This window comes from Eucyclogobius newberryi, unplaced genomic scaffold (genome assembly GCF_026437365.1).
Source record: "Eucyclogobius newberryi isolate DKJ021-1_F unplaced genomic scaffold, fEucNew1.0.hap1 SCAF_232, whole genome shotgun sequence".
Classification (NCBI taxonomy): Eukaryota; Metazoa; Chordata; class Actinopteri; order Gobiiformes; family Gobiidae; genus Eucyclogobius; species Eucyclogobius newberryi.
This window is the reverse complement of record NW_027315871.1, coordinates 108,744-130,820: the sequence shown is the minus strand read 5'-3', so window position 1 is coordinate 130,820 and position 22,077 is coordinate 108,744. Positions and strand designations below refer to the sequence as shown.

At 45.1% G+C, this 22,077-nt stretch overlaps 2 protein-coding genes across 2 annotated transcripts; one reads left to right on the top strand and one right to left on the bottom strand.

Moving 5' to 3' along the window:
- Positions 1-2,325: 2,325 nt before the first annotated feature.
- LOC140372465 (uncharacterized) lies at positions 2,326-5,834 on the bottom strand (the record flags this gene model as incomplete). Its single annotated transcript, XM_072459564.1, has 5 exons — positions 5,829-5,834; positions 4,930-5,286; positions 3,838-4,041; positions 2,695-2,742; positions 2,326-2,421 (listed from the first exon to the last, which is right to left on the bottom strand). Coding segments are annotated over exons 1-5 (711 nt in total), but the record flags the coding sequence as incomplete, so codon positions are not given.
- A 1,792-nt stretch (positions 5,835-7,626) lies between these two features.
- Positions 7,627-16,854, top strand: LOC140372463 (glycine receptor subunit alpha-3-like). Its single transcript, XM_072459561.1, has 2 exons — positions 7,627-7,777; positions 16,420-16,854. Exons 1-2 carry the CDS (start codon positions 7,658-7,660, stop codon positions 16,735-16,737), a joined length of 438 nt encoding a protein of 145 aa, XP_072315662.1. The 5' UTR covers positions 7,627-7,657; the 3' UTR covers positions 16,738-16,854.
- Positions 16,855-22,077: the final 5,223 nt, after the last annotated feature.

Below are 22,077 nucleotides of genomic sequence, written 5' to 3'. Positions count from 1 at the left end.
ACTTCTAATACTACTAATACTACTATTACTACTAATACTGCTATTACTACTGATACTTCTAATACTACTAATACTACTATTACTACTAATACTAGCTATTACTACTAATACTGCTATTACTACTGATACTTCTAATACTACTAATACTACTATTACTACTAATACTGCTATTACTACTGATACTTCTAATACTACTAATACTACTATTACTACTAATACTACTATTACTACTAATACTGCTATTACTACTGATACTTCTAATACTACTAATACTACTATTACTACTAATACTGCTATTACTACTGATACTTCTAATACTACTAATACTACTATTACTACTAATACTACTATTACTACTAATACTGCTATTACTACTGATACTTCTAATACTACTAATACTACTATTACTACTAATACTGCTATTACTACTGATACTTCTAATACTACTAATACTACTATTACTACTAATACTACTATTACTACTAATACTGCTATTACTACTGATACTTCTAATACTACTAATACTACTATTACTACTAATACTGCTATTACTACTGATACTTCTAATACTACTAATACTACTATTACTACTAATACTACTATTACTACTAATACTGCTATTACTACTGATACTTCTAATACTACTAATACTACTATTACTACTAATACTGCTATTACTACTGATACTTCTAATACTACTAATACTACTATTACTACTAATACTACTATTACTACTAATACTGCTATTACTACTGATACTTCTAATACTACTAATACTACTATTACTACTAATACTGCTATTACTACTGATACTGCTATTACTACTGATACTTCTAATACTACTAATACTACTATTACTACTAATACTGCTATTACTACTGATACTTCTAATACTACTAATACTACTATTACTACTAATACTACTATTACTACTAATACTGCTATTACTACTGATACTTCTAATACTACTAATACTACTATTACTACTAATACTGCTATTACTACTGATACTTCTAATACTACTAATACTACTATTACTACTAATACTACTATTACTACTAATACTGCTATTACTACTGATACTTCTAATACTACTAATACTACTATTACTACTAATACTGCTATTACTACTGATACTTCTAATACTACTAATACTACTATTACTACTAATACTACTATTACTACTAATGCTGCTATTACTACTGATACTTCTAATACTACTAATACTACTATTACTACTAATACTGCTATTACTACTGATACTTCTAATACTACTAATACTACTATTACTACTAATACTACTATTACTACTAATACTGCTATTACTACTGATACTTCTAATACTACTAATACTACTATTACTACTAATACTGCTATTACTACTGATACTTCTAATACTACTAATACTACTATTACTACTAATACTACTATTACTACTAATACTGCTATTACTACTGATACTTCTAATACTACTAATACTACTATTACTACTAATACTGCTATTACTACTGATACTGCTATTACTACTGATACTTCTAATACTACTAATATTACTATTACTACTAATACTGCTATTACTACTGATACTTCTAATACTACTAATACTACATTTTTCAGAGAAATTAGGTGATTTTTACCTTGATCTATATTTAATTGATCCCGAACAGGAATGTTTCCTCTGAATTTGACCTTCAATGTCTCTGAGGCTGAACCTGTCAGGAATTCACTTCAGGGAATATGTTTACCTCTCCCGTCTCTCCCGTCCCTCCCGTCTCTCCCGTCTCTCCCGTCTCTCCCGTCCCTCCCGTCTCTCCCGTCTCTCCCGTCTATCCCGTCTCTCCCTGCTCTCCCGTCTCTCCCATCCCTCCCGTCTCTCCCGTCTCTCCCATCCCTCCCGTCTCTCCCGTCTCTCCCGTCTCTCCCGTCTCTCCCATCCCTCCCGTCCCTCCCGTCCCTCCCGTCTCTCCCGTCTCTCCCGTCCCTCCCGTCTCTCCCGTCTCTCCCGTCCCTCCCGTCCCTCCCGTCTCTCCCGTCCCTCCCGTCCCTCCCGTCCCTCCCGTCTCTCCCGTCTCTCCCGTCTCTCCCGTCCCTCCCGTCCCTCCCGTCTCTCCCGTCTCTCCCGTCCCTCCCGTCTCTCCCGTCTCTCCCGTCTCTCCCGTCTCCCATCCCTCCCGTCTCTCCCGTCTCTCCCATCCCTCCCGTCTCTCCCGTCTCTCCCGTCTCTCCCGTCTCTCCCTGCTCTCCCGTCCCTCCCGTCTCTCCCGTCCCTCCCGTCTCTCCCGTCTCTCCCGTCTCTCCCGTCCCTCCCGTCTCTCCCGTCCCTCCCGTCTCTCCCGTCTCTCCCGTCCCTCCCGTCTCTCCCGTCTCTCCCGTCTCTCCCTGCTCTCCCTGCTCTCCCGTCTCCCCCTGCTCTCCCGTCTCTCCCGTCTCCCCCTGCTCTCCCGTCTCTCCCGTCTCTCCCTGCTCTCCCGTCTCTCCCGTCTCTCCCTGCTCTCCCTGCTCCCCCTGCTCTCCCGTCCCTCCCGTCTCTCCCGTCTCTCCCGTCTCTCCCTGCTCTCCCGTCTCTCCCGTCTCTCCCTGCTCTCCCTGCTCCCCCTGCTCTCCCGTCCCTCCCGTCTCTCCCGTCTCTCCCGTCTCTCCCTGCTCTCCCGTCTCTCCCGTCTCTCCCTGCTCTCCCTGCTCCCCCTGCTCTCCCTGCTCTCCCGTCTCTCCCTGCTCTCCCGTCTCTCCCGTCTCTCCCTGCTCTCCCGTCCCTCCCGTCTCTCCCGTCCCTCCCGTCTCTCCCGTCTCTCCCGTCTCTCCCGTCCCTCCCGTCTCTCCCGTCCCTCCCGTCTCTCCCGTCTCTCCCGTCCCTCCCGTCTCTCCCGTCTCTCCCGTCTCTCCCTGCTCTCCCGTCTCCCCCTGCTCTCCCGTCTCTCCCGTCTCCCCCTGCTCTCCCGTCTCTCCCGTCTCTCCCTGCTCTCCCGTCTCTCCCGTCTCTCCCTGCTCTCCCTGCTCCCCCTGCTCTCCCGTCCCTCCCGTCTCTCCCGTCTCTCCCGTCTCTCCCTGCTCTCCCGTCTCTCCTGTCTCTCCCTGCTCTCCCTGCTCCCCCTGCTCTCCCTGCTCTCCCTGCTCTCCCGTCTCTCCCGTCTCTCCCTGCTCTCCCGTCTCTCCCGTCTCTCCCTGCTCTCCCGTCTCTCCCTGCTCTCCCGTCTCTCCCGTCTCTCCCTGCTCTCCCGTCTCTCCCATCTCTCCCTGCTCTCCCTGCTCTCCCGTCTCTCCCGTCTCTCCCGTCTCTCCCTGCTCTCCCTGCTCTCCCGTCTCTCCCGTCCCTCCCGTCTCTCCTGTCTCTCCCTGCTCTCCCGTCTCCCCCTGCTCTCCCGTCTCCCCCTGCTCTCCCGTCTCTCCCGTCTCCCCCTGCTCTCCCGTCTCTCCCGTCTCTCCCTGCTCTCCCGTCTCTCCCGTCTCTCCCGTCTCTCCCGTCTCTCCCTGCTCTCCCGTCTCTCCCGTCTCTCCCTGCTCTCCCGTCTCTCCCTGCTCTCCCGTCTCTCCCGTCTCTCCCTGCTCTCCCGTCTCTCCCATCTCTCCCTGCTCCCCCTGCTCTCCCTGCTCTCCCGTCTCTCCCGTCTCTCCCTGCTCTCCCGTCTCTCCCGTCCCTCCCGTCTCTCCCGTCTCTCCCTGCTCTCCCGTCTCCCCCTGCTCTCCCGTCTCCCCCTGCTCTCCCGTCTCTCCCGTCTCCCCCTGCTCTCCCGTCTCTCCCGTCTCTCCCTGCTCTCCCGTCTCTCCCGTCTCTCCCTGCTCTCCCGTCTCTCCCGTCTCTCCCGTCTCTCCCTGCTCTCCCTGCTCTCCCTGCTCTCCCTGCTCTCCCGTCTCTCCCTGCTCTCCCGTCTCTCCCGTCTCTCCCTGCTCTCCCTGCTCTCCCTGCTCTCCCTTCTCTCCCGTCTCTCCCTGCTCTCCTGTCTCTCCCGTCTCTCCCGTCTCCCCCTGCTCTCCCGTCTCTCCCTGCTCTCCCGTCTCTCCCTGCTCTCCCGTCTCTCCCATCTCTCCCTGCTCCCCCTGCTCTCCCTGCTCTCCCGTCTCTCCCGTCTCTCCCGTCTCTCCCTGCTCTCCCGTCTCTCCCGTCTCTCCCTGCTCTTCCGTCTCTCCCGTCTCTCCCTGCTCTCCCGTCTCTCCAGTCTCTCCCTGCTTTCCCGTCTCTCCCATCTCTCCCTGCTCCCCCTGCTCTCCCTGCTCTCCCGTCTCTCCCGTCTCTCCCGTCTCTCCCTGCTCTCCCTGCTCTCCCGTCTCTCCCGTCCCTCCCGTCTCTCCCGTCTCTCCCTGCTCTCCCGTCTCCCCCTGCTCTCCCGTCTCCCCCTGCTCTCCCGTCTCTCCCGTCTCCCCCTGCTCTCCCGTCTCTCCCGTCTCTCCCGTCTCTCCCGTCTCTCCCTGCTCTCCCGTCTCTCCCGTCTCTCCCTGCTCTCCTGTCTCTCCCGACTCTCCCGTCTCCCCCTGCTCTCCCGTCTCTCCCTGCTCTCCCGTCTCTCCCGTCTCTCCCTGCTCTCCCGTCTCTCCCATCTCTCCCTGCTCCCCCTGCTCTCCCTGCTCTCCCGTCTCTCCCGTCTCTCCCGTCTCTCCCTGCTCTCCCGTCTCTCCCGTCCCTCACGTCTCTCCCGTCTCTCCCTGCTCTCCCGTCTCCCCCTGCTCTCCCGTCTCCCCCTGCTCTCCCGTCTCTCCCGTCTCCCCCTGCTCTCCCGTCTCTCCCGTCTCTCCCTGCTCTCCCGTCTCTCCCGTCTCTCCCTGCTCTCCCGTCTCTCCCGTCTCTCCCGTCTCTCCCGTCTCCCCCTGCTCTCCCGTCTCCCCCTGCTCTCCCGTCTCTCCCGTCTCCCCCTGCTCTCCCGTCTCTCCCGTCTCTCCCTGCTCTCCCGTCTCTCCCGTCTCTCCCTGCTCTCCCGTCTCTCCCGTCTCTCCCGTCTCTCCCGTCTCTCCCTGCTCCCCCTGCTCTCCCGTCTCTCCCGTCTCTCCCGTCTCTCCCTGCTCTCCCGTCTCTCCCGTCCCTCCCGTCTCTCCCGTCTCTCCCTGCTCTCCCGTCTCCCCCTGCTCTCCCGTCTCCCCCTGCTCTCCCGTCTCTCCCGTCTCCCCCTGCTCTCCCGTCTCTCCCGTCTCTCCCTGCTCTCCCGTCTCTCCCGTCTCTCCCTGCTCTCCCGTCTCTCCCGTCTCTCCCGTCTCTCCCGTCTCTCCTTGCTCTCCCTGCTCTCCCTGCTCTCCCTGCTCTCCCGTCTCTCCCTGCTCTCCCGTCTCTCCCGTCTCTCCCTGCTCTCCCTGCTCTCCCTGCTCTCCCGTCTCTCCCGTCTCTCCCTGCTCTCCTGTCTCTCCCGTCTCTCCCGTCTCCCCCTGCTCTCCCGTCTCTCCCTGCTCTCCCGTCTCTCCCGTCTCTCCCTGCTCTCCCGTCTCTCCCATCTCTCCCTGCTCCCCCTGCTCTCCCTGCTCTCCCGTCTCTCCCGTCTCTCCCGTCTCTCCCTGCTCTCCCGTCTCTCCCGTCCCTCCCGTCTCTCCCGTCTCTCCCTGCTCTCCCGTCTCCCCCTGCTCTCCCGTCTCCCCCTGCTCTCCCGTCTCCCCCTGCTCTCCCGTCTCTCCCGTCTCCCCCTGCTCTCCCGTCTCTCCCGTCTCTCCCTGCTCTCCCGTCTCTCCCGTCCCTCCCTGCTCTCCCTGCTCCCCCTGCTCTCCCGTCTCTCCCGTCTCTCCCCCGCCCGTCTCTCCTTTTCTCTCTATCTTTAGCCACTTTCTTCCCCCGTCTTCCCTCATCACAGAAACATGTTGATTGTTGGGGTCACGCGTGCAGCTCTGCTATCGTGTATGCATGAGTTCTCTACATGCATGACTGCATTACATAACCTGATTATCCCTGCATCCTCTCACACCACACACCTCCTGCTCACACCTCTCTGTCCTCGCTCCTCTTCACTTTCCCTCCCTCTTCCTCGCTCGTCTCGTCCTGTCCTTGGCATTGGTTCAGGTTGGCCTTCTCTTATGTTCAGGCACAGCTTTGTACTCGAGGATGTTCCCTCTTCAAGTTTAACATTAAGTCACTGTGATGCAAAGGGAGAATTTCCAAGAGCAAGAGCTGCAAGGGTGAGCCGGGGTTTCCCCTTTACATCTCATTTTTACATCCTTTTCAAAGTGACATAGGGTGTGTTCTTCTCACTTGCACAAACACCACATAGAATTTGGACCAAAATGGAACTAAATCTGGAACTAAACCTTGAGCGACGCCTGTGGGTCATCCAAACCCAAAGAGAGCACGGGGGATAAAAACTATTGTCCAGTTGACAGAATTTTCTTTTCCAATGGCCTTTACTCGAGTACCAAAATTGAGTTTGGTGAACATACTTTGTTTTCGAAGTAAATCCTTTTTGACAATCCAATCTCAGCAAAGTCTGGAGCTACTTAAACTTGCTTGAATAAAACTAAATTATAATATTTTCTAATGTATTAACCTCAAGATTGAATTATGCAAAACAAGAGTTTTCTTTTTCTTAATGAAATTAGATGACTCATTCTAGACTAAAATGCATAAAACACTAAGAATGATTAACAATTAGTCCAAATGAACGCTTCAAACATCAGCCATGAAAAACAACATGACAAACAGGTCAAAGGCTATTTTTAGAGTTCAAATGCAACGAGAAGAGGGAGAGAAGGAGGAGGAGGAGAAGAAGAAGAAGAAGAAGAAGAAGAAGAAGAAGAAGAAGAAGAAGAAGAAGAAGAAGAAGAAGAAGAAGAAGAAGAAGAAGAAGAAGAAGAAGAAGAAGAAGAAGAAGAAGAAGAAGAAGAAGAAGAAGAAGAAGAAGAAGAAGAAGAAGAAGAAGAAGAAGGGGAAGGGAAGGAGAAGTGAAGAAGTGCAGAAGAGAGGAGAAGGAGAATCAGAAGGAGAAAGAGAAGAGGAGAGAAGGAGAAGAGAGAGGGAAGGGGGATGAAAAGAGAAAGAAGGGGAAGAGTAGGAGAAGGAGGAGGAGGAGACAAGGTGTAGAAGAGGATAGAACGCGGAGAGAGGAAAAAGGGAAGGAGAAGAGAAGGAGAAGAGAAAAAAGGGAGAACACTTAAATTCTCCGGGCCAAAAGAGCAGATGGTGTACAAGAGTGAAGTCGAGTAAGATGAGAGAAAACATATGATGCTTTTGTCTGCTGTAGAGTTATATATAATCCATGACACCCCGTGTACCATTACTTTATATGTATATCACAATACTCATCTAAAACGGCTTCATAAAGTCCACTGACTTGCGGTTGAAATCTGGTGCAGTCGCCGTAAACACCATCACAACAAAGTGTTTCCAGAGAGCTTCAGATCACAGTAGCAAGCAGCAGATGTTATGTCCATTTGTGCCAAAAGCAGCAGCACGACACCCGTAAACACAGAGGCGTGTATGGGGGGAGGGCTTCTCGGAGCTATGGCGCCTCGATTGCTGCAGAAAAAGTACTCAAACGTGCATAAATACAAGCAATGGGGTGAAAAACAGTTGATGTTGCGTTCAAGAGTGGCTTTAATGTCCCTGTGAAGAAACACAGGGACATATTCTGTTACAATCCAGACCAAAACATAACGTATAACCTGAGGAAGACAGACCTCAGGATGAAATCAAGAAGGATTGTGTGTGTTTTGGCCTGTGCAGGTGTCGTACGTGAAGGCCATAGACATCTGGATGGCCGTGTGTCTGCTGTTCGTCTTCTCGGCGCTTCTCGAATACGCCGCCGTCAACTTCGTCTCGAGACAACACAAAGAACTGCTGCGCTTCAGACGCCACAGCAAACCCAAGAACAAGGTGCAGAAACGCCCCGTACACTCAACACATGGCACTGCGGCTGGAGTTCAGAAAGTGCACAAGCGGTCGATATGTTTAACGTTTAACTGATAATGTACAAACTTTCACTTATTTAGCAGAAATATTTGACTCTTTTCTTGACTATTCCATTGATACTGTGATATACTTCAATGCTAAAACTAGTATAGAAACTAGACATATCAATATTGAAAAAAAGTCACGAACTCTATTAGCAGAACTCTATTATTTAGTGTTCTATTGTCATTTATAGATCTAAATCTGTTTTATTTGTACAAGTGTTAAAGCTTGCTCTGGGCTGGTCAGCTTTAAAACTAATGACTACAAACATTTTAAAACTAAAAATAGAAATTTGCTTTTAATTTAAGAGACAAAAATCAATGGATTCCGTCGTGACTTTAAACTTTTAATATTTGAATTTTAAAAAATGTCTATGGGTTAATTAATGACAAATCTACTTCTGGGACCTCGGCAGCTTTAACTGTTTATTGAAACACACATATAGAGTTAAAACATTGAAAGAGGTTTAAAACACAGGTAACATTCCTCTGAACAACGCTGACATCTAGTGGCTGCTTCATTTACTACAGTGATTCAATAACAGTCTTTTACACATGACAGAAACCACATACTGTAAATATATTATAAATCCTTGCATGCCTGTGCAGTTGTGCTTTATGTGTCGTTTGCTGTGCCATTGCATGACGTGGAGCCACTTTCAGTCAAATTTATTAACTCTTTAAAATATTGCTTCTTAGTAGGATGTCACAATATGAAATGTTTGAGTTACAATTAAAAAAGAATAATATAGAAGAGATATATTATTATTCCAAATTATTGACATTATCGCCGAACAACAGTGAAATCCTTAAAAAAAATGCTATTGCCATTGTTTAATTTAATACATTATTCCTCCTTTAGTTTGTGACCAAAGTCAATAACACAGGACATTTAGGATTTATTTTTTGGGAGTGTCTACAGAGCCGCGGCCGAAACTGCATGGGTTTTTTGTGCCGCGGCTCCTGAAACTGCTGCGCTATTTGACCGCGCCGGGTTAGGGTTCAAATCAAATAAAATCAATTTATTTTTGTAAGGCCCAAAATCACAACAACAGTTGCCTCTGAGGGCCACAGTGAGAAATGAATCAACAATGTCTGTGGTGGCGATGAAGTCAGACAATGTCTGTGGTGGCGATGAAGTCAGACAATGTCTGTGGTGGCGATGAAGTCAGACAATGTCTGTGGTGGCGATGAAGTCAGACAATGTCTGTGGTGGCGATGAAGTCAGACAATGTCTGTGGTGGCGATGAAGTCAGACAATGTCTGTGGTGGCGAGGGACGATGTCCCAGGGTCCTCTGTCCTTAGACTCTCCTTCTCGGCCAGGAAAAACTACAAAAAAACCTCTTTGGGAAAAAAGCGTAGAAACCTGGAGGAGTTCCAGTGAAGGAGAGATCCGACTCTCACAGACGGACACGAGGAGACTGGAGCTGGACCCACTCTTCAGGTTAGGGTCAGGGTTAAGGTTAGGGTTAAGGTTAGGGTCAGAGTTAAGGTTAGGGTCAGGGTTAAGGTTAGGGTCAGAGTTAAGGTTAGGGTCAGGGTTAAGGTTAGGGTCAGGGTTAAGGTTAGGGTTAGGGTCAGAGTTAAGGTTAGGGTCAGGATTAAGGTTAGGGTTAAGTTTAGGGTTAAGGTTAGGGTCAGGGTTAAGGTTAGGGTTAAGTTTAGGGTTAAGGTTAGGGTCAGGGTTAAGGTTAGGGTTAGGGTTAGGGTTAGGGTTAAGGTTAAGGTTAGGGTCAGAGTTAAGGTTAGGGTCAGGATTAAGGTTAGGGTTAAGTTTAGGGTTAAGGTTAGGGTCAGGGTTAAGGTTAGGGTCAGGGTTAGGGTTAGGGTTAGGGTTAGGGTTAGGGTTAAGGTTAGGGTCAGGGTCAGGGTTAGGGTTAGGGTTAGGGTTAAGGTTAGGGTTAGGGTCAGGGTCAGGGTTAAGGTTAGGGTCAGGGTTAAGGTTAGGGTTAAGGTTAGGGTCAGGGTTAAGGTTAGGGTCAGGGTTAGGGTTAAGGTTAGGGTCAGGGTTAAGGTTAGCGTTAAGGTTAGGGTTAAGGTTAGGGTCAGGGTTAAGGTTAGCGTTAGCCATGACGCCATATGGCCGTGCCGCGGCTCCTGAAACTGCTGGGTTATTTGACCGCGCCGCGGCTCTGCAGCAGGCTTTTAGCTAGGATTTGAAAACACCCCGTCCAACCGGGGGCTTTAAAAATTGGGAAAGCTATGGAAAGCCAATATGTGTTTCACGACCTTTTTTCGACGCTTTTACTAAATAAAGTGGCGCTTTTAACGCGGAGGCGATCTAGAGCGGCGCCGCACGCCTCTCGTATCATATTGACTTTCCATACTCTGGCGCCGCCTGCGCCTCTCGCCGTGTGGATCACACTCTGCGTGTCGCGCCGTATTTTACATGGTATTTGCTGTGGAGGTTTGGCATTTTCCAGACCACGACTCGGGAGCCAATCAGAGCCAAGCACACAAACTTTGTCGACCAATCAGCGCGCAGCATGCAAACTTTCACTTGTAAATACTCAACTGTCATGGCGCGGACCACGGCGGACTATCGTCAAGCGCTTCCCGGCCCAATTTAAAAAACTTTTCCAAAATGTATTAATAAAAATTACACCGTCCTTGCCCTTGAAAATGTCCGTCCACATGTCGAGAGACCCCGTCCAAAAGATGGGAAGACGGCCCTCTAGCTAAAAGCCTGCTCTGCAGCCACGGCCTTCTTTTTTAGTGTTAATTGTTATATTCTATTCAGCTTGTACCACCAGGGTTAGGGTTAGGATTAGTACTTAAGATTTTTAAAGACCCACATTTCCGTTGTGATTAGCAATTCCGGTAAAGCGTGAATTCTGTTCATTTAAATGGCGAACTAGAGAAAAAAATTACAAAAATATTATATAATAATATAAGTAGATTTGTGTGAAATGTTCATGTGCACCAACAAGAACATGCTGCACTTTTAGGTTTATAAATAATAAAAGAAGATAAGATAAGAGCTTTGGGAAGGGAATGCTTGTGGACCAAATGCTAATTTTAAGAAAAGATATGAAGGACTACGGAGCAGTCCCTTGAATTTGTCCATACAACTGTTAGCATTAGCTGTTAGCATTAGCCCGCAAAGAATGCAAGTTATGAATAATCAAGACGATTTGAGCTGGTACAAACCCACATTTAAGCCAAACAGAGCCATAAGAGTCATTGTTGAGTGTGAAATCCTTTTGGTATTTTATCCTCTTTTACATGGTATTGGTGAGGAGACCAGATAAATATGATAATGCCTTAAATGTCTTAAACGGCACAATCCAATAAAAACCATAATAAAAAAGTACTCATATCATGAAATAAACATGTTATTTACTGAAATATTGGGATTGGCATCACCGTTCATTTGTGTGTGATTGGATGTTCAATTTGACGTAATTCCGTAATATCGGCCAAGTGATCGAATTCGAGCAACGGACAGAGATTAAAAAAATGATTGCATCCAAGAATGTGTATGGTGATGCCCGTGTCAACTTCCTGAATAATTAGTTAACACACCATATTGTTCATCTTTCCCTTATATATATCATTCTTCTATTGCCTAAGCCTTTGTGCGTTCCAGAGTTGACTGAAATCGTGGCTCCCAACTTTTCTTTCCGTTGTGGTTTTATATTTTTGTTTTGTGTTTGTTTTTGTTTTATGGTTGCATGCTCGTGGTAGTCGGGTGCGGTTGACCCGGAGGAGCTGGCTGAGTCCCTGCGCAGGGTCACCAACAATGGGCTCAGGGCCTCAGAGCCTCTGTACGGGTCAATGGGAAACCTCTACTCCAACCGCCAACCTTCACCACCAACGCAACCACAACTACCACAACTACAGCAGCTCCCACAACTACAGCAGCTCCCACAACTACAGCAGCTCCCACAACTACAGCAGCTCCCACAACTACAGCAGCTCCCACAACTACAGCAGCTCCCACAACTACAGCAGCTCCCACAACTACAGCAGCTCCCACAACTACAGCAGCTCCCACAACTACAGCAGCTCCCACAACTACAGCAGCTCCCACAACTACAGCAGCTCCCACAACTACAGCAGCTCCCACAACTACAGCAGCTACACCACAGGGTAACAACCAGGACAATGACCCATACTGACATCCGCGAGTGTCATGCATGTTTTGCCGGTTTGACCTGCATGTTTGTCCACTTTGCATAATTTTTGCCCCCTGTGCGAATGTATTTTTTTCAAGCCAAAAACTGTACTACTATACCAACTTTCATAAAATACTTACTATACTTCCATCAATGTTCTGCTTATTTGCGGTCTATAGTGGTGGAGGGTCAGTTTAACAGTATAGTGTCATTGTGTCTTACTAGCATCTTATACACTTTTATAATATACTCTTGCTAAAACTAGGACCAAACCAGGGCAAAATCATGGCCAAGTGTGGATGAGATCAAAAATAATCCAGGATGCTATTATTGGACTACATCAGGTCCAAACCAGGACTAGACTTCTATCAAGATGATTTTTTCCCATAATGCAGTTCCACCAGGACCCGGTTCCTAAATCTGTCCTAAAATGTTAAATTCAACCAAAATACCTGTTCCTGCACCTATCCTTAACCTTAATCTGTTTAAAGGTTGAATGGACGATTTTTTTGGCCCAAATCTGAGTCTTATTTCCTCGTGGCGATTAGTCCTGCCACGTGTCAATCATAAAACGCACCTACCGCTCACCTGCAGCCTCGTGTGGCTCGTCCCCCGAGAGCAGCACGTTTCCGCGTGTCTAAGCGCATTGATCTATCATAATATAGTTCCGTCAGTGTACGGGACAAAATGAAGACGGAGAAAGACAGTTTGAGCTGACGCAGAAGAAGACGGAAATCTACGGAAAACAAACGCACGTGTGTGTTGTATCAGTCCGCACGGGGGAGGGGCATGCGCACTTCCGCCTGAGTTCTCAAATCGCAGAAAAATCGTCCATTACGCCTTTAAGAAATAATATTCATCTGATTCTGCCCCGCCCACTTTTCCCTCTTTTTTCCACAGCTCTTCTGTTGTAATGGCACTTCCGGTCGAGCGAAACTCCATTCACTAAAATTGAGAACGAGGGAAAATTCTCGCTGCTAAATATGCTCTAAAGTGGATTGATTTGTGCAAAATATGTTCATGTGACCAACAAGTCAACAACGCTCCAATTCCCTGGGCCTGAAGACAGCTTTTTAGTCTGTGTGGAACTCATTTCCTCTGGAGGTCGGCAGCTCTGTGGCAACTATTACAACTGGAAGAAGATATTGATTAAAAAAATAAAAATAAAGAAGAGGCATTTGCGTAGCCCCAATGCAAAGTGCTTGTTGTTTGGTAACTGCAACACAATAACATCTCCATGGAGCAGGTGGGCGGAGCCAATGAGTTATAATATTGGATTGTTGAGTGATGATGTCACTACTTCTGGGTCTAACCTTTTCGTTGTAATGGCAGTTAGCTGATTATGAATTGCTCCAGGGTTTTGAAGAAATCACAAATATAATCAGTGAAGTCTAAAAGTAGTTACAGCCACTGATATTATTCAGAGTGAAACTGTGTGTCTCTAATGAAGCAGAGGGCTCAGACAAACTGTTCTGCTGTTCCTGTGAATGGGACTCTGAGCTCATAGCCTACAGAGAACATGGGTTGTGTTGCCGTGGCAATTGCAGCAGCCTCTTGTGACTGGAGAAGCTGCAGAATGCAAATAGGAAATAAAGTAAAAACAGGATGAGTTACATGAACATGTTATGGTATATTTGTGATCCTAATAATGCTCTCTACCTCTGTCTATCAGGACTTTTCATGAGCATGAATATTCAGCCTAAAACACTGCACTGCTTTGGTAGAACTTGGGCATTAGACAAAGTGCAAATACCAAAAAGTCTAATCAAAGTATCCATTACAAACTGATGATTAAAATTCCCAACTCTCTTTTGTTGGGTTCCAGATGACATCACAACATTCTATTGGCCAATAATAAGATAAGATAAGATAAGATATTCCTTTATTGTCCCACATGGGGAAATTTCATTGGTGCAACGCAGGTAGATACAGAGGTAGATACAGAAGAACAGATCACTTATAGGAAGTCTGAAAAACACTTTCAGTAGAAGATCTCCTATAAATAAATAAAAACTCCCATAGACAAATAAATAAATAAATAAATACCATTGCATGTGATCCCGACAGTAATTGCACATGAATATGTGTCACGACAGCACATAGATTGCACATGAATTTCACAGTAATTGCACATGAATTGCACATGAATTCCAACAGTAATTGCACATACGACAGAATTGCACATCAGTATTAGGTTAGGTCAGTATTGCGACGGGATAACGTGACGATCTCCGGGTAAGACAACTGTTCTCCGCAGTTTCATGAGTTCCTCCTTTGTGGAAACGCGGTACGGCGCCGGCCGGGGGGCGGGGCCGGAGCCGGGGGGCGGGGCCGGAGCCGGGGGGCGGGGCCGGAGCCGGGGGGCGGGGCCGGAGCCGGGGGACTCAGAGCCAAAACACATCGCAACGACACGACGAAAACACTCAATCCAGCCGAATAAAGTCAAAATAAGTTAATTTAAAGCGATTCCAGTTTGTGTCCCGATCATTCGTGAAGTTCCTCTTTCATATTCAATACAGATGAGGGGCAGCGCAAATGACTACTGCTAAAAGGCAGTTTTTGTTATGATATAAGAAGTTAACGCATCTAAATCATCAGTTTAAATCTTTGTGAATTTATCTTTTAGATATTTCATAGCAAAATGCAATGTAATCAATAGGGGATTCTGGCCCCTGCCCCCATGAGAGTATGACATTATCATATATTATTATACTAGTCAGAATCTGAAAACAGACAATCAGTTGGTATGAGTTCTATTCTCCAACACAACATGGAGCTGGGACTGGACTATGGCTACAATAGGTTACCATGGTGACTTTATTATATCTCATTGGGGGACCCTCCATCGCTCTTCCAGTGTTTGTGAACAGACTGTAGTAAACATCAGCATGTGTGGTGTAGTTTAGCCATTGTCCAGGGGAGCACGAGTGCCATGAGATTGGGCCAGGTGTTCCTTGAGTTATCGCAGTCACACAATTGAATCATTTATCCTTTTGGACTTTTCTGAACTAATTCACCAAAAAAATCACCTTTGTTACAATTAAAAACATAGACAATGGCATGGACAATATTTGCCACATTATATACACATTTGGTCCAGTTGGTGTACACAACAGAAAAGGCGCCACAATTCAAAATAGGTCGAAAAATACTAGCTTAGTTTATTGACAGTTACTAGTGCCAAAAAACAACTTTGTGTAATTGGCTCGAGCCATTCCATTCCATGGAATATGACGAGTCTTTGTTCTTGTCAGGTTTCTTCTTATTATTATTATTCATGGTCATTTTTGACCCCCTGAACATTGATGAATGTCACACATGGGACATAGACGCGATCGGCTCGGCCCGAACTCCAATAAAATGGAGGTTGCGAGAACGCCCGTCGTAACAGTGCCGACTAGTGAACATGAAACGCTTAATCTTTGGCCTAGGCATATGAAACTTGGGACAGTGATAGAGCTACCTTTGACCTCTGACCTTTGACGAGTAAAACGCTGCATCGCTCTATGATAAACAGGAAGTCAGCCATGTCGAATCAAAGTGGCACCGCCACGTTTGACTTTTTTTTCCCCAAAATCGTACTTGTCCTAGGTTTTTCGTCCGATCGAGATCAAAACAACACTTTTTGCATCTAAAGACATTGGAATTAAATTAAAAAAATTTTTTAAAGGATATTCCTTACGGTCTCCGCGTAACACGCCCTCAATAAAGGCTTAATTTCCTGTTTTTTCAAGGACAAGTCACGTCTATTGGAATTGATCTGCGGAGCTCATATTTCATTCACTAATGTGTTTTTATGATCTGATTGGAAATAATGAATACCCATCGAACAAATTGACTCTATAGCGCCCCCTACCCACTGTGTGAAAAACTCAACATTGTCTGATTTGTTTGAAACTCATGGATAATATTCTCCTCGAGACGCCATTGTGTATTTTCACAATTGGCCAGCAGGGGCGCAATGAACATTTCCTCTCGTGCTGTGGTCTTAGCATTAGCGTTAGCATCAGCATTGGCGGCAGGTCTCTGTTGCTAGGTGACGGGAGGTACAGGGAGGAGGGGGTTTAAAGAATACAGTCTAAAAAATAAAGTTTAAAGAATAAAGTCTGAAGAATTAAGTCTGAAGAATTAAGTCATTTGGGTGGCGAGAGCCATTATCGCTGCTACCACGGCTTTAATTATAACTTTATTTTTGCTTGATATTATTTCAACAAGCATCAGAAATAATGGATTTAAAAGTGACCTGCTGAGAGTGGAACTGGAAGTTAGAGATGGACTTTTTGTTTTGCTGTCTTCTTCAAATGAATAGAACAAAACGTTAATATTAGTACCAGACTGTGCACAACGATTCTAAACCCACCAGTCCTGGAGGAGTCTAAACTATAACAATTTTTAAGTCTTTCTGTTACATAAACGCTCTCTTATCTCCTCATTGTTCTCTTCCAGGAGGCAGAGGTGCAAGAGAGCAGGATGGCCATCACAACCACTCCCAGCAGCACCAAAGACCCCAAAACCTCTCTGAACCACGCCTTGACCTCTACAAACTCCGGCCCGAACCCCCCGCACGGAGCCGGGGCCGAAGGGGCAGCTGCGGCTGCGACGGGGAGGCGCAGCACGGAGGAAATGAGGAAACTTTTCATCGACCGAGCCAAAAAGATAGACACTGTGTCCAGAGCGGGCTTCCCCTTGGCCTTCCTGTTCTTCAATATCTTTTACTGGGTTCTGTACAAGATCCTGTGGCATGAGGACTTCCACATGCTGTAGAGACCAGACTTTTACCATGTAATGTAACGGACTTGTACAGTTGAAGCTATTTTGTGTATGTTCAAGACGCCGATCTCACTTTGTACTTGTCATAACTATAGTATGTTCACTTTAGATTTGCTTTGAATGCAAAAATGACCAACAAATTCTTAAGTACTGAGCAACAAGCAATGACATTTTGATTTGGAGTTAAAGGTGCACTATGTACGCTCACTTTCCACCACTGAGATGCTGTTGCTTTGCCCGGAATATTCCACAGACGAGCATTAAACTTCTATCTTCATGGTCCAAGGTATTTTAAGCAATAAAAGCATCTGGACCTGAATAAAGGCACAATCTGTATCTATATAATGCAGTACTGGGGAACATTTCAGGCAAAGCAACAACTTCTCCATTGTGGTGGGCCTGATACTGCACCTTTAATTTAAAACACTCAAAACTACAATTTCTAAAGACCTGATTAAACTGAAATCATTTGTAAAAGAGCGGTGTAAAAATGTAACAGTTGAAATCCTTTGATATTGACAACATAAAGCTTTAGTCGCTGATAGACTTACAGTGGAAAAGCCATCGAAAACGTTGACTGAAGTATCTATGAAGAGTATAGTTTCTTTAAAAATATGACTTAAGTAAAGTGGTACAAAAACTACATTTACTTATTGAAGTAAATGTTACTGAGTAAAGTACTACCCTCAAACTTAAACAGAGATTCTTTTGACGATTCATTGCACGGTTCTTTATTCATTCACAATCTGGTTGTGATGATTTAAAGCCACATTTGCCCTGCGGCAGTCTGACAGAGCGGCTGCAGATATGACTTTATCAACACTTGGTTGGTGCTGTGTCTTACCCCAGGACACAACAACAGTATTTACTCCCACTCGCAGTAATTTAACCACAAACTTTACATGATGAGTAAACTCTCTACCTGGATTACCTTAAAGGACACATATTATGCAACGTTCACATTTATGAGCCTTTATCCATGTTATAACATTGTTCCCTCATCAAAAACATACCTGGATATGTATTTTGCTTCTTTCGTGTTTCATTAATCCTGTTTATGAGCTGGCTTTGAGCCTCTTGGAATTTCCCAAGATTGTGACGTTAAAGGTAAAGATCCAGCATATCCTGCTTTGTTTTTAAGTCCATAAATCATCTCCAGACTCGTTTTGAGCATTTCTGTCTCAAATCCCCTTCATTATATCTGAGTGCTTACAATAGCATGTTGGGGCAAGCTCATTTTGTTTAATTACCTGTAGTAATACCCTCTGCAGCCAGTAGATGGAGTGCGAAGACCAAACTCTGGGGAAAGATCTCTTACGAGGACATACACTATTTTAATACTAAAACATGCAATGCCAAAGTAAAGATACACAAGAGCATGTTCAAAGACCAAATAACAACACTTATAATGCATAATGTGTGTCCTTCATGTGGAACTCTTTTTATTGCAAAAAAAAAAGAAATACGATATTTTAAAATATATCCAGGTAGTGAGATGGAGTTATATTTTTAATACAAATGTTTCTGCTTTACACAATTTGTGCCAATTTTGTGAATATGTTTTCTTTTTTTCCTTGTAAGATAAAATTGTTATTTTATCTTTTACTTTCTAATCACTGTGAAAAACAGACACAGGAGACTGGACCCTTGACCTCAGACAGGAGTTAATTTGGTCTGGGCTGATGTTGCATTGTGGGGGAAAACGGAGCTCCTTTGGGATCAGCAGATAACTGCACTCTGCACTGAACACACCTTCAACCCTTAAACTCTGGTTCACAGGGAAATGGACAATCAATGCAGTTTTATTCATCTTACCGGTCTGTCCAAAACTGGATATATTCTGCTACTTTTATTGATTATTATGAATTAATGACACTGTGAATTTGCTGGTTGTAGTTTCTTTTGTTGTGTTAAATCTGAAATGAGGTAAAACATTTCTAGTTCATTTGCAGATGTTGTGGTGTGGTTGGATTCATATATAGCGGGATAACAAACTTTTCCATAATTATAAAAAATCTGGAAAACAGTCCCTTAAGAGAGGGACTTGAGCACATACTAAAAACTATAACCCATAACAAGCTTCCACTTTCTTGTTTTAATTGTTATTTTATTTATCAATTTCATCGTTGGAAATTGTTTCAGTTTCAATGCTTCAATTGCCTTCACTATGATGCAACCTTTAGAGTCTTGTTGTTATTAGCAGTGTTGCTAATAGTCTTTTCAACATGCTGCATTAAAAAATAATCATGTGTTTAACAATTTCAATTTCCACTGTCCTATAATTTAGGTTATAAAACATTAAATATAAACTCAAATGTTATCACAAGTACCACATAATAAAACATTCATCCAGGGGCGTGTCCAGACTTTCTTTCACTGGGGTGGCCCAACGATGCCCTACTATTTAAAGGGGCCGTACCTGATTTTTACTGTTATGACCAATGTAAAACCACACATTTATGCACAATCATTGAGGATGTGGAACCTGAACCAGTAGCCTATGCTAGTCTTAGCGTAGTTCCCCCATTCATAGAAAAGGGAGAACATAGGTACCGGGGAACATAAGTAGCCACACCATTAGGTAAGGTAAGCACTAACTAAATTGAACGAAAGAAACAGAGCATAAAAATTGACACACTCAATTGACAACTCTTCACAAATAAGATTTCTTTTAATCCATACTTCAGACGATTGTTTGTAGTGAATATAATCCAGCCTGTTGTTGTTGACAACAGCAGCAGCAGCGCATGTGCTAACGTTAGCTGATCAGAATCCGCTCTCTTCTCCACTGACACTTTGGTCAAAACTAAGTCTTTTGTTGTCACTGGTGTGATCTGTGCTGAAGTTCACTTTTAGTCTTGAGTTCAGAGTGTTTAAATCCAGCACTGCCTCGGTCAGAGCCACACAAACAGGAGCATCACTCTGGAGCTGCATTCAGCTGCACTACGGCATCTCATACACACAAACTCCTGCACACAAACACATCTCACACACACAAACACACTACTGCACACATCTCAGACACACAAACACACTACTGCCACATCTCAGACACACAACCAAACTACTGCCACATCTCAGACACACAAACACACTACTGCCACATCTCACACACACAACCAAACTACTGCCACATCTCACACACACAAACACACTACTGCACACATCTCAGACACACAACCAAACTACTGCCACATCTCACACACACAAACACACTACTGCACACATCTCAGACACACAACCAAACTACTGCCACATCTCACACACACAAACACACGACTGCACACATCTCAGACACACAACCAAACTACTGCACACATCTCAGACACACAACCAAACTATAATAATATAAGTACCGGGGAACACAGGTACCGGGGAACACAGGTACCGGGGAACATAGGTACCGGGGAACATAGGTACCGGGGAATATAGGTACCGGGGAATATAGGTACTGGAGAACATAGGTACAGGGGAACATAGGTACTGGGGAACACAGGTACTGGGGAACATAGGTACTGGAGAACATAGGTACTGGGGAACATAGGTACTGGGGAACAGGTACTGGGGAACATAGGTACTGGGGAACATAGGTACTGGGGAACACAGGTACTGGGGAACATAGGTACTGGAGAACATAGGTACTGGGGAACATAGGTACTGGGGAACACAGGTACTGGGGAACATAGGTACTGGGGAACACAGGTACTGGGGAACATAGGTACTGGAGAACATAGGTACTGGGGAATATAGGTTCTGGGGAACACAGGTACTGGGGAACATAGGTACTGGAGAACATAGGTACTGGGGAACATAGGTACTGGGGAACATAGGTACTGGGGAATATAGGTTCTGGGGAACACAGGTACTGGGGAACACAGGTACTGGAGAACATAGGTACTGGGGAATATAGGTTCTGGGGAACACAGGTACTGGGGAACACAGGTACTGGGGAACATAGGTACTGGAGAACATAGGTACTGGGGAACATAGGTACTGGAGAACATAGGTACTGGAGAACATAGGTACTGGGGAATATAGGTACGCACCCCACACGACATAGAGCTGTGCTAAATATTGGGGCATTAATCAGTCATTAAATTGGAGATGGTTGTATTCTAGTGTCTAAACTATGCAGAATGCTCCCAGGTGGAATATCGAGTTGGGCTGATAGTTCTCTAAGGGCCCACATTGGCCGACAATATCTGCCAACCAATATATAAGTGGGGCCCTTCAGTGAACAAACATGTCCTACCAAAGCTCATGGTCATTGACATTCTGGTTTCAGTTTTCTTTGTCAGGATTGATGCATTTTATGATGTTACAATATAGTCAGATGGGCTAAAGTAAAAAGGACTGTGTAATTTATTGATTCCATCGATCATTAATGTTTTATTTTATTATTAGTAATAAGTTAGCATAGGGTTAATGCAATATCAATGCTACCACCAGATGTCACCAAAATGCATACTGCACTTTTGATCTGGTTTATTTTCTGTTTTTATACATTTCGTTTTTAAAGGGAGGAGGTAGTTACTACTCTAAAAACTACACTCTTAACATTTTGCTCTCACTTTGTAACAGCTTAAAGAAGTGACCACGGAATTTATGTGAATTATTATTCAAATCTGTCTCATTCCGTCAAATAAATGCATTGCACTAGAGCCAGCAGTTGTTTTCCATTTCTGATTCTACTACTTCATGGATTAAGAATACTATTGTCATATGCAATGGTTTGATTGAGTTCTTCATTGTGTCAGAGGCTGATGGTTAAGGACAGGACAGTGTAATGTGGATGTTTTGACCTGGTTTCTCTGTCTTCCTTTGCTCAGTAATATCTTAGTGTAACAGAGGCTGAACCAGGCTTGTAACATTCTATCCAAGTTAAACGTCTTTTTGGTTTTGTTTTGTTTGTTCTTTTGTGTAGGCTGTATTCAATCACCCAAGTGAGTCAATTGTATCAGGCATAACATTTGAGGGTTTCCTGAAACGTTGAGCCTCGCCTATTGTGGCCCTTGCCCTTTTTGTCAACAGTAAATGATAAACTTTGAAAAAAAAATCCTTTGTGATGCTGTCCTGATACACCTAGTTTCATTTTGAGACAAACACATTCCATTGAAATTTCCTGAATACTTAAAGTGACACACAAACTTCCCTTGATGGACCAGTCTGGCCTGTAGACTTGTCCCCATCTGCTTTCTTTTAATGGCTACTTTTCTTAATAAATAAAAGCTAACTGGGACCTGATTTTTTATTTTTTTTGTCATAAAGCAGAACTCAGCAATTCACAAAAAGACCTTTTGTAATTCAAAGTTTGTGGCGCTGAGATGTGGCTAA

Coding starts and splice junctions, on each gene's coding strand:
- LOC140372463 (XM_072459561.1), top strand. CDS start 7,658: ATGGCCGTGTGTCTGCTGTTCGTCTTCTCGGCGCTTCTCGAATACGCC. Junction 7,778..16,419: donor ACAGCAAACCCAAGAACAAG/GTGCAGAAACGC, acceptor GTTCTCTTCCAG/GAGGCAGAGGTGCAAGAGAG.